Raw genomic sequence first — 12632 nt, forward strand, 5'->3', positions numbered from 1 at the left:
TCCTCACGTGAGGAAGGAGGCATTTCGCGCCGCGTCCTTTGCAGTGTGGCGTCGGCCTAACATCGGCCTGTATTTTGAAGGGCGCGTTTGCAGTTCTGTATGTAGGGGTAAGCGGGGTAAGACCGTCCCCTTAAGCAATTCTGTTTATAGAAATAAAAGTTGCGGCTGCAATTTCATTTTTTCTTCGCTAAGAGGTTCTTCCATTCAATACCCGCATTTAAAAAATAAGAACTGAAATATTTTTGTTTATTTTCCAGCTTTTTTTTTTATTTTAAAAATTCATTGAAAATGTGCAGATCTTTCTCATGCGGGGTAAGCCCGCCCACCAGCGGGGTAAGATCGCCCACCATTTTTTGAGGATAAAGAATATTTTCAGGGCCGAAACGGTTGATTCTATCGGTATAGTGTCTCTGACAAAGTTGTAGATGGTATTTTTTTTCTTTTTAAATAAAATATACACTGTGAAAAATCTGAAAAAAAAAATATTTTTTCTAAGTTTTAACTTATTTTGTTTTCTGATTATTCAAGTTCAAATCAATGTTTAGGAAACTTTTTTGGTTTTCAAAATAAATAGATTTTTCAGAATTGGGGTTTTTCAAGATATTGAATTCATAATATACCTATCCTAAAGCTAAAAATTAAAACTCATTAAACCTATCTGTATGCTTCTTTTGAAGACTTATTATGTATAAAAAAATACTAATAATTATTATTTCTTTTTTTATATTTTCAATTTTCTATGTTTTTTTTTTTGAAGAACGAAATTACCAACGACTCTATACACCAAATAAACCGTCAAAAAAAATTCTTCGCAAAAATTGAGCTATCAATATTTCTATTACTCCATGATCCATCAGCCATAAAATTTTAGCTTACCTTTTGTAGATTTTACAGGCAAAAACATGTTTTTTTCAAAAAAATTTGAAAAAAAAATATATTTTTAATTTTATTTCTATATTTTTTCTTTAAATTTTTTTAGAGTGTGTACTTTTTTCGAAAGTAAAAAACTACTATTTTCAATTCTGCCGGAGACGTCATACCTATCAAACACACCGTCCTGGCTCTAAAATTATTTTGGTTCATTAACACCATTTTCACACAGGTTTACTTTTTTCAAAAAAAAGTCTTGTTAAAATATATTACTAGAAAAGCTTAAACCAAATCGAAAATGGTCGATTAACATCGATGTCTTATGTGGCTTGAAGTTGCTTTACTGATCCTGTAAATATTCCCTTTGTAGTGTCGAGGCATTTGGGTCTTGAAGGGAAAGCTGAAAGGTTGTTTTTGATTATTTCTGCGACCGTTCGTGCACTATCAAAACAGAAAAACGTGCAAAATGTTATGTAATTATACTGTAATAGACACGTTAAAGAAATTTTTCAATTATTTTATAACTTGGTAGTAAAACTACGGTGGGCGGTCTTACCCTGTTTACCCCTACATATACTTGTGTGGGAATTTTGTTTTGCACAGATTGGTCTGTGTTTGTGGCATCCCTGCTTGTGACGCGGCTTCGTGGAAGCCGGTTTTGAATTTTTTTAATCTACCGATTGGGCCGATGCGGCGCTAACTGCGTCGAAACAGTTGCGCGCCAGTCTTCATCGTTGATATTATTTCCTCAGTTGAACGGAGACGCTGTTACGAACATTTTGAGCAGTTTTATGCCCTTGTTTTATGATTTTTCTAGCTTTTGAGTAACTACTGAAACACATAGACAATTTTAAATTTAATTAAGTAGAAATCTTGTCGGTCAGCATGGCAAATAAATTTCGATTGCGATTGTTTTGGCATTTTGTTAAATCTAATTAGTACTCGGTCTTGTTAGATATGCATATTTGCAATTTTAAAAATTTTCTAGCTATGAATGCATGAAACTTTGCCAGTTTTTCATACTCAGTAGGTATCTTCGCATTATTATTCAAGAAGTAAGTGGTAATCAACGCGAAATACCGTGTCTCCGCGCGTATGCGTCGGTAAGAAGGAATAGAGCGGTCGCGCATAACTTTCCGGGGTTAACGTATTTTCGGCCCAGGTGAGCTTTACTCAAATATAGATTTTCGGTGTGTTGTGACTTCCGAGGTGTACCAAACCATTTATTCGCAGACTGTCCACCCGTAGATTCTATTCCAGCACGCAGTGATTCAGAGTAGGTTCCGTTCGTTCGATAAATATCGTAAATAATTAATCGCGACAAAACATTGTAATTAATCGCCACCAAATATCGCAGTTATTTGCTATTAATATCAGGATTATACGCGACTCGTCTGTCAACGCACACATCTTTTTTTTTCTTTTTCTTTTTTTTCGTTCGATTCGAACGGCGATGGCCAAGCAAATAGGCCGTTTTTGAAGCTCTCTTGCTGACCGCTTGCAGTATGTGTTGAGGGTTTATATATTTACTTTTTTCTTGTTTTTGGTTAATGCATATCTGGTTGCTTCGTAACATTGTGTAGTCAGCTGAGATAAATCAATGAGAGATACGTTTCGGTAGTTGCATAATGACATCATAAACATATTTTCGAATATTGGAGTCTGTCTTGTTGAGGTTATAGGTCCGGTATCCTCGCGTGCGCTTCACTTTTGCGGTGTTACATCATCAACCGGAATGAGTTCGGATCGCGTTATGATTTCCGTAGAAGATATAATGAACTCGTACGCGCGATATTTGTTATTATGAACCCGGTATTAGAACTCAGCGCATCGTTTACCAAAACGAAACCTGCTGCAAACCTTACCCTTTTCTCCAACATCCCAGTGATTTCTCGTGGAAGTGCAGAGGTGTTCTCGGCTTCCAATAAAGCGAGTATCACGTCAACATATTCCCATACACACTCCTTCTTAGACCTGCATTCGGATGCGGCCGGCGCTGGTATTGCCTAATATAAAGATTAAGGTCACCAGTTTTTACACATTGAGGATGAATGTTAATCCCAAGCATCATCCATTGGTTTTCTGTGTAATTACAGCTGATCTGGCAATAACGGAGTAGCAACCGCGGGCGGTCAATCATGCTCATGCTCATGCTCAAGATTGATTGTTGTGGGATAAATCGAAGATTGACAACGTGATTTTTTCACAATCCAGTTTAAAATTATAGGTTCAATAGTAACATAGCTTATCAACCAACCAGATCTAAATTACAGACGGTGTTATAAACAGATACGCAAAAAGTGAGGTCGAAAACTTCAAGTGAACCGTCAAATCGAGGCTCCAAGTATACAATGTAAACAAACTCATGCGTGTTACTTTTCGTACAGAATGGGTGTTGCAATCAGTATAAATTCTGTGAATCACGTGCAATTATGGTTTCAACGAAAAATGTGTTCGTCATGCTCATATTTTAACCTTCTAGTGCCCAATGCCGCCATTTGGCGGGCTTCAGTCGAAGTTCCAAAAAGCTTCAATAAATACTTAAAAAATGTTTCTAAAGGTTTATAGTGATTTTATCGAAGTCCGTTTAGAAATTAATTTGGGCACTAGAGGGTTGAGTGATGCATAGAAAATTATATAACTGTATGAACAAGCATTGAAACTCAGTAATATATCCTTACAAAGTTTCGAAGTTTCATTACACTTTCTACACGCAAAAGTTGGAGTGTGCGTAACCAGATCATTTATGAGCGAAATTAGCGCATTTACTGATTAAAATTGGAACCAGTACAACGCATGTGCGTTGGGCATAACGCATTTGATGCTCTAGCGTATTTTGAATGTATTGCGCAGCTCCAAACCACTACACTTATAAAGCATCAGCCGATGTTCAGAAGGTTGGCATCGTTAAAACAGTGCAACCAGCAATCAATACTGATAAGCTGGGTACTGACTCCATTGAAGAAATTATTGTCTGATCGATTCACTTTCATGAATCAGGTCATTTGAAAACATCATTCAATCATTAACAATAAACAAAAACTTGAAATTAGTCCAAAACATTTTGCATTTAATTATGACTCTGATTTCATTCACATGCATTCGGTTCTGCGTTACTGGCACCAGCGTCAATAACTTCCGCGGCAACAAGGCTCGCCATTGGCTGTTTCGGTTGCTGACGATTTTTAGGGATGCACGAGCCGTTGATACGCACCGGCTCGCGAAAGTAAAGAACGGTTTTTTGAGCGCCTCGAAACTGATCGTTCGCCCGAAGCCGAAGTTTACCGAGACATTACGATTTTTGTGTATATGTTACATATTCTAATTTTGCTCTCTGTCAATGTATTCCTTGTACAACTTTTGCGTTATGCGTATCACGCATTGGTTGTGCGAAGTCAGAGCAAATTCTGTGCGAATTGTAAGGACACATTGGATGATTGAAGCTTGAACTTTTGCGTGTAGTGCGTATGAAAAGTCATGCGAAAATAAATGTGGTTGCCAGAATAGTTTAAAATAGAATATTAGCAAAGGGTTGCCATATTTACTGCTTTTTTCTTTGCGTATCCCGATCAGAAAGACAAAACTAAAATGTAACAGAGGCTGTTAGTTTGTTATGTGAAAAAGCTTTCAGGTTGTGTTTTAATTTTGACCCCGTTAGGTGTTAAAATAGGTAACAAAATATTCTACTAATATCAAACCCATATCAAACTTTGTTACTAACGTATCAGCTTTCTAACAAAATTAGATAGCACATAGAACAGTATAATAAGAACCATTGTTATAAACAACAGGTTACGATAGAGACGAAAAATTTGTTAGATTTGTTTCAGAACAACTTCGTTTCAGGATTTGTTAATCTAACTCATTCAGATTCAATTTTGTTATCAAAAGCAAATGGGAAAATACAAAATTGTATCAAAATATGTTATTTGTATCTCCGATAGAATTTTGTAATTTTTTAGTTATGCTCTCCTGATCGGGATCTCTTTATAACACAGTCTCTAACCTAAATAACTTCAGAACCACCATAACAACAAGAGCTTACATAGAATCTCGAATAAGACTGGGTGATTGATAAAACCAATGCTTTTCACGGTTGACCAACCAATTGCATTACATAATTAAATTGGTTTTCTTTTCATGTTGATTTGTTTCTTTTAACAACTGCCATATATCAGAGGTCTGCGAAAAAAGGATGGGCGAAGTTAGGATTTTCGAGGTCGAATTCAGGGGCTTGGACACTCATCTGGAAATTTCTATTGACCACGACTAGAAAGGCTTTTAGGCTGTAATACAACCCGAATGTGCAACACAACTTTTATTGTGCATTATACAGTGAATGTTGCACTTCTTAAAAAAAATCACATCAAAATGTATCACGAATAACTGGTTAGTCTTGAATAAAGTGGGCGATTCATGGGTCCGTAACCTATATATTGGCCAAAATATAGAGTTAAGTTTGTTGACAAAATGCCAAACTAGTCATAATTGGAACATATAAAAACTAAATCGAAAAGTTAAAGTATGAGATATCGGCTAGCATCAACACATCATACTCCAAGCATTAAAAGAGTAACCCTACCAATACTCACTGGGTGAAAACATCGCTTGCTAATAAAATTATATTTGGAGGCCGACCTCGTACAACCGCGGTAATTAACGAGATCGAAAAATGTTATTCGTTATGTTGACTCATTACTAAGTTGAGCGATGAGTACCTTTTGAGCAAAATCATTTCAAATCGCCTGGAAATACGCGAAAATTTAATCGACCATTTTTTATTTGAATGAAACTTTGCACACGTATTTGGCTTAGCAAACTAAGCATTTTTCACAGGTGGAGAGATTTTTTACACCCATGAGTTACATTCTAAAAGGGCGTATGCCTTTTGGCATAGGTTTTATTCGAAGCATTTTAGCCCAGAAACCGTTGGTTGAATAGAAAAACTGTCTGAGAATGAGTTGTAGCGAATCGAAAATGCATCATAAAAAAATATACAATGTACAAAAATAACTTTTTTGACCAAAAAAATAAAAAAAAATAAACATTAAATTCCAATTTAAAAAAAAGAGTTGATTTTTTTTTCAAAGAAACTTGACGTTAATACGCAACTTTTAAAAAAAAGTCCAGGATGGAGAAATGAAAAATAATTTTTTATGGTAGATTAATTTTTTTATGAAAATTCTAATTCAAACATTTTCCAAAATATTTGTATTCTGATGATTTTAAAAGATGCAGAGAGTCATTTTCTATCAAAAAGCTCTTGGTAGTAAACAATCTAAAGACATTGGTTTTCGAGCTCGAAAAATTATAATTATTTAGGAAAATGCACGTTTTTCTTAATTTGTCCATGGTTCTCCAGCAAAAACCATACGTTCATTGGAATGCTTGATCAAAAATATACAATTCATTCTTTGACAACAAAACGATTGGGCTAACGGTTCTCTAGAAAAGAGTTAAATGTTCTAAGTGGTATAAATATACATGAGAATCAAATATTTATTTTCGAGTTTTATTATCTTGGGAACATATTTTTTTATGACATACACTTTACAGAACTAGTTTCACCTTATATTTTATGTACATCATAAGTAAATGATTCGTCATCTTTTGAAAACAGCTTCGTTTGTATCTTATTTTCTGAAATCGGAACAAAAGAGTAATACTTTTTTGTGGCAGCTATTATTATAGATTTTTTGAAAATATTGCTCCATTCTGTTACTCCTTGTTCATATTCTTCATATGATACCCAACTAAATGACATTTTTGATGAATTTTTATTACTTTTCTGATTAGACCAATCATACAATTCTTTTGCGCTTGTAATGGGATGTTCATGTTCTTTAGCTAAACTTGCACTTCCTGCCATTCATTTTAATATGCCACCAATTGCATCGAATGGGCCTTTAACATGAGAAGTCGCAAAAAAATGCCACACTGCATCGACGTTATATTTTGTTTTGAACTTGCAAAGACTTGCAAAGTTTTTCTATTTTTATATTGTGAGGCAGCTCCATCAGACATCAATATCGCTATTTTCAACTGTATTGTTGTTTTCAAAAAACTCATTAATTTGGCAATGAACACCTGAACCGCAACAGTATCATGATGGAGTACTTGATAAAGACGTATTAAAATGAGCTTGACTTTTCAATATTTTTAATTTTGCAATAACGTTTTCGTTTAATTTGCGTAAGCTTGATGAGCACCGATGATCAGGAAAGGGTTTACAGCATTTGGGCTTGGTGTATTCCATTTTCACTTAATTCATCTTCACAAAATGCAAACTGTTACTAACACATCTGGAGTAGTGCAATCGTATTTATATACGAAAACAGATATTATAGGTAACCCAGTAGTTATTGGTTGCGTACTTTACAAACAATTATTATTAGTAAACAAGTAGGTAGTGTTGCACGACAAACATATTTTTTTATAAAACATTCGGCAAGGGGAACGTGTAGGTAGGTTAAGGTTTAGTGCTTGAGTTATTTATCCAATCGTTTTGTTGTCAAAGAATGAATTGTATATTTTTGATCAAACATTTCAATGAACGAATGGTTTTTGCTAAAGAACCACGGACAAAATAAGAAAAACGTGTATTTTCCGAAATATTAATAATTTTTCGAGCTTAAAGAAAAAATAACTCGAAAACCGATGCCTTTAGAATGTTTACTTCCAAGAGCTTTTAAATTCAAAATGTCTCTCTGCATCTTTTGTAATCATCAGAATAAAAATGTTTTGGAAAATGTTTGAATTGGAATTTTTATAAAAAAAATAATCTACCATAAAAAAATTATTTTTCATTTCTCCATCCAGGATTTTTTTTTAAATTGCGTATTAACGTCAAGTTTCTTAAAAAAAAATCTTTTTTTTTTAAATTGAAATTTAATGTTTATTTTTAATTTTTCTTGGTCAAAAAAATTTTTGTTTGTACAGTGTATATTTTTTTATGGTGCATTTTTATTTCCCTACAACTCATTCTCAGACAGTTTTTCTATACAACCAACGGTTTCTGGGCTACAATGCTTCGAATAAAACCTATGCCAAAAGGCATACGCCCTTTTAGAATGTAACTCATGGGTGTAAAAAATCTCTCCATCTGTGAAAAATGCTCAGTTTGCTAAGCCAAATACGTGTGCCAAGTTTCATTCAAATCAAAAATGGTCGATATTCAACCATAGGTCATTTGGCGCGATCTTGCTCTTTTGTTGAATACCGCGATTTCCACGAAAAATCAAATGAACTTTGGCGGACGTATTTTCAAAGGGCATACATCACGAGTTTATTAGATCGATCACGATGTTTATCGACCAAGCAAAACTTCTTCGAAGTGGATCACATCTTCATAAAATCAATGGCGCATTTATTTTGGCTAAACGTCTACCGTGTGACATGAATAGATATCTAGGTATCATGTCGCGAAATCGCTACACTCATTCCGGGAGCCCTTAGAGCAAGCCCACTAGTGGCTAAATTAAAGTTTCTAAAGCTAGTTTGACAACTCCCACCATAACGCGGCAACCGCACCGGGCGTCGCTATGCTGGTTTGGGAAATAGCAATCCCACCTCGGGTAGTAGCGAGTATAAAATTTGGCAACGCGATAGCAACGTGCCGCATGTTGTGCTCGATAGTAAATGTTCGTAACAATATTATGAAAATAATGATTGTTTCGAACATAATTGGTCGGCCCCGGAAGACGAAACGCTTCGCCTTGGTTAAGCACGTTGTGGGACGCAAGTATCGGCGTGAACCAATCTATTTTAATTTCGATTGAGCTGAAATTTTACACAGGGTGTTTTTTTGGGTGGGTAAACATTTATAAAACCATTTTTCGCATCTACAGCTGTTTTAATCTTCGAAAACAACGTAAGACGAATTCGAAAGCGGCGTTTCCGAAAAAAACATTGTTAAAACGCTGGATGACAAACTTTCTCAGCATAGCGGTCAATATTTTACCGTTTTCCAGGCTAAGAGCCACCTCGAATCTTTCCAAAAATCCTTTTCATATTCGCGTATACAAAGATTTGTTTCGCGACATCATTTATTCGTCACTAGAATCAACCAAATACTCGAGAACAATTTCCGCGTTCTACATTTAAATTTTGTTTGGCTGCAAATTTGCAAATATTAATAGCAATTGTAGGAATCGAGACAGCACAAAGTACAAAATACAATTAATGACAGTTTGCCAATTTTGAGTATAATAGTTATTGATAATATATTGATAATTTATAATAGTTATTTTAATGATATTGATAATTTATAATAGTTATTATTAATTAAACATACAAGAATAAAAAAAATCCATGCACGTACAAAAGAAGAAACCTGCAACAGAATTGTGTTATCGATGTTGGAGAGAACGGAAACAAAGTTAAAACAGAGTTGCTTGAAATAAAGGGGATATTTTGTGAAGCAGAAAGAACGCAGATCATTGACGGACAGATAAATTGGTTATTACTAGAAGCGCAGAATTTTTGGGTAGTACCACACACACAAACATTTTGCTAATGCAAGCTAGTGACGGTTTTAGAAATTAGCAACTGCCGGCGTTAAAAAGAAATAGATGAATTGGTAATCCCCAATAGCAACGACCGGTGCGAACATCGCACAGTGGGGCGACTCCATACAAAGGCTGGCCAAGCAAAAAAAATGTCGATAAATGCGACGAAAACTTGGTATTTACATAATTTTGGGGCGCTGAACACGAATTTGGCATCCATTTTTTGTTTGGGGTCGTCCGTAAAGCACGAAATCCAAGTTTTAATATTTTTTGGCACTTTTTTCCTTTTTTTATAGAAATATATCATCTTTGATCACAAGTAGTGCCACCGGGTATCCTCCCCATTGAAAAAATACGTAATTTTTGGACGACCCCTCGAACTAAACCAATTTGCCCTAAATATTTATATATTTTTTTTAATAAACTAAAACAACATAAGTAATACAAACTAATTACAATTGAAAAAATCATCATCAGCATCATCATCTTCCGCTGTGATCGCTGAAATCTCGTGTTGAATTGTTTCCAGAAAATTTGAAGTTCATTATACTTATCCGCAGGAAAAATGTCTTTCGCTGCAATTTTCATTTCTTCTAGTAATTTTCGATGTTTCATTGTTTCATATATATTTTATCTTCCCAATCCGGTTTCTATGGTTGCAAGAGGACATTTAAATACATTTATAACACCATGAATTGACAACTTACTAGACATTGAACTAGGTGGTGCCGCTGAAGTTGAAGGCTCCATAATAAAATTCAACGAATTTATGAATTTGAAAACCAAGACACTGGAATGACACAACGTTCTAAATGAATATGAAAAAATGCGGAGGGCGACGACTGTTCTTTGTTTTTTTTTCTCATAAAGCAAAATGTGTGCTTTACTTTTGTATGCCAACGAGTGCGAAGCGAAAGCAAACGGGCTGTTGTTAGCCGGAGTTTGAGGGTATGAATTTGCTGCTAGTATTTAGAACTTCAATCAGTTTAGCGAATTTCATGATCATAAATTGAAAAGGTTTTTAATATTGTTTTAAATTTGCAGAAAGTGATGAAGTTTGACATAATTAAAAATTCATAAAGATTTGTTTACCATTTTCTTATTTAACACTTATTTTATAACTTTTAATTGATAAATTTTGTAATTTTTGCCCAAATATTTATTTTATTCTTACGAATTGGGTTCGATATCATAAATTTCCATTAATGGGGTATCATGATTATGAATAAAATTAGTCCTGGATGAAATTTCAACCTCAAAAAAAAAATGAAATAAAAACTGCTATTGCCTTTTTTAACTAAAGTGACAATTTGCGCAGTTTTGCGCAGCAGCGGACAGTATGCATTTGAAAGCTTACGTTTTTACCTTAATTTTGAATGTAGTCACAACCGTGGCAAACTGCGGCAACTAAACTTTTAAGCTACTTATCTACAAAACACCACGTTTTTTTTAAATTTTTTCTAGTGTCAGGCCTATTATGACCAAATTTTACAATATCTAATGAAAAGGGTTTGTTTAGCACAATATTTACAACAACTTTTTCTTTGACGTCAAAAAAATCCAAGCTATCATTGAAGCTACAGAGCATTTCAAAGTAATGTACTTTTTTTCAAAAAAATGACAAAAAACGTCAGTTCGCAAGCTTTGAAAAGTCAACAAAAATTTAGATTCCATGATATTGCGCCCAAATTTTGGATTTAGACACTTGAATGTTATAGCAATAAAGGAAAAACATTATGAAACAGCTAACGATAAAAAAAATTTTTTGGCTGATGGCCAGCGATTCCCCACTGTGCATCGGTTGCCATCCAAAATAGCAACGGCCAGCAGCGTTGTGAAAATAGCAACTCAAATGGCAATTCACCAGTGCGCTTGCTCTTAGATAAGCAAAACTTACCCGGATTATGGGCGCGTCCATACCGAAGCAATACGCATGAAGTCCGCCGTTAAGGCGTATTAATTATTTGGCCGATTTGCACTCGTGTTGCTTTGTTATTTTCTCTATCTCACCAGCCAAGCATCAGGTTCGCGAAAAGCGCACTGAAATGTTGCACATCATTTGATAGGATTGGCCATCATTTGAGAGGACGTGACACGATTTGGTGTTTATATTCCATTAACCAGGTAGTGGCTATGGCTAATGTTATTTCTCCCGCTAACCCGAGAAATTTAAATTAGACTTTTCGTCCTTTTTTTATTGATTTAGTTTTCGGAGTAGTTCTGTAAGAGTTATTCCATGCTTCTTCCGATCCTGATCGATCATTTCTGATTCCGCTGAAACTTTTCACAGTTGTTGCTTTTTGATAATAAGATGATTTCATGATATCCGCTGTTCATGTTGACTCACGACTACTGCTTCACAAGGGCTTACCCAAAAATGTGACTGGTAGATAAAGTTTTCTATATCAGAAAACCGGCTTGTTTAATTAAAAAGGTGTCTTCAGCAATGTTGTAAATTTGACACAGGAAAGGACAGGAAATTACAGTGAACTAATTGTTTTCTAGGACCGCAAATTTATTGCCTACGACTCTGCTGAAGACACTATTTGAATCAAACAAACCGTTTTACTGACATAGAATATTTTAGTCACATATTCACATCACATTTTTGGAAAGATGCTTTTGAAACAGCAGTCGTTGGTCAGCATGAACAACTGATATCATAGAATGACCTCTTTATCGGAAAGGAACAACAGTAGAAAGTTTTAGCGAAATCGGGAATGACATGTTAAAATATATATTATAATATATTTTTGTTCATTTTCTATGAAATACCTTACTAAGCGAACAACGGAAAGCCTCTCGATTCTGACGCTTATTGTATGTTTAAAGTTATTTATTTTCAGCTTATTTACGATACCTTAACGTACCAGAGTTTACAGCCGGTTTGATTCAAAATAAGCAAAGTTGGTTAGAGGGAGTGATCGCTACGCTCGATTTATTGGGGTTAGTATGATATTGCCATTTTATAAATGAGATTTCTAGAGTTGGAGGTTGTCTTTATTTAGTAATAACAAATTAACATAACGGTATGGCAACTGATCTTGAAGTACGAGCAGAAGAAAACAATATTCCAACACCCGATCTCCTGGAGGTGAAGGAGATGATTGCCCGGCTGAAAAACAAAGCTCCTGGATTGGACCAACTTCCCAGTGAGCTTTTACGCTACGGTGCAGATACACAGGCTAGCTGGGTAATTGTCAAGATTTTGGAGGAAGAACGATTACCGGAGGAGTGGATGGAAGGTATCGTGAG

At 35.0% G+C, this 12632-nt stretch overlaps 1 protein-coding gene across 4 annotated transcripts in view; it reads left to right on the forward strand.

Moving 5' to 3' along the window:
* LOC129721827 (RNA-directed DNA polymerase from mobile element jockey) overlaps positions 1 to 12632 on the forward strand; it is a 159182-nt gene that overhangs the window by 131010 nt on the left and 15540 nt on the right. Inside the window, exon 6 of one of the 4 annotated variants that reach the window (XM_055674867.1) lies at positions 12210 to 12323. The exons of the other annotated variants lie outside the window; for them this stretch is intronic. Within the exon in view, the coding sequence (XP_055530842.1) occupies positions 12210 to 12242 (33 nt within the window). The 3' untranslated portion in view covers positions 12243 to 12323. The remainder of the gene's footprint in view (positions 1 to 12209; positions 12324 to 12632) is intronic. 4 annotated transcript variants of the gene reach the window in all.

The sequence above is a fragment of the Wyeomyia smithii genome, chromosome 2, assembly GCF_029784165.1.
Source record: "Wyeomyia smithii strain HCP4-BCI-WySm-NY-G18 chromosome 2, ASM2978416v1, whole genome shotgun sequence".
Classification (NCBI taxonomy): Eukaryota; Metazoa; Arthropoda; class Insecta; order Diptera; family Culicidae; genus Wyeomyia; species Wyeomyia smithii.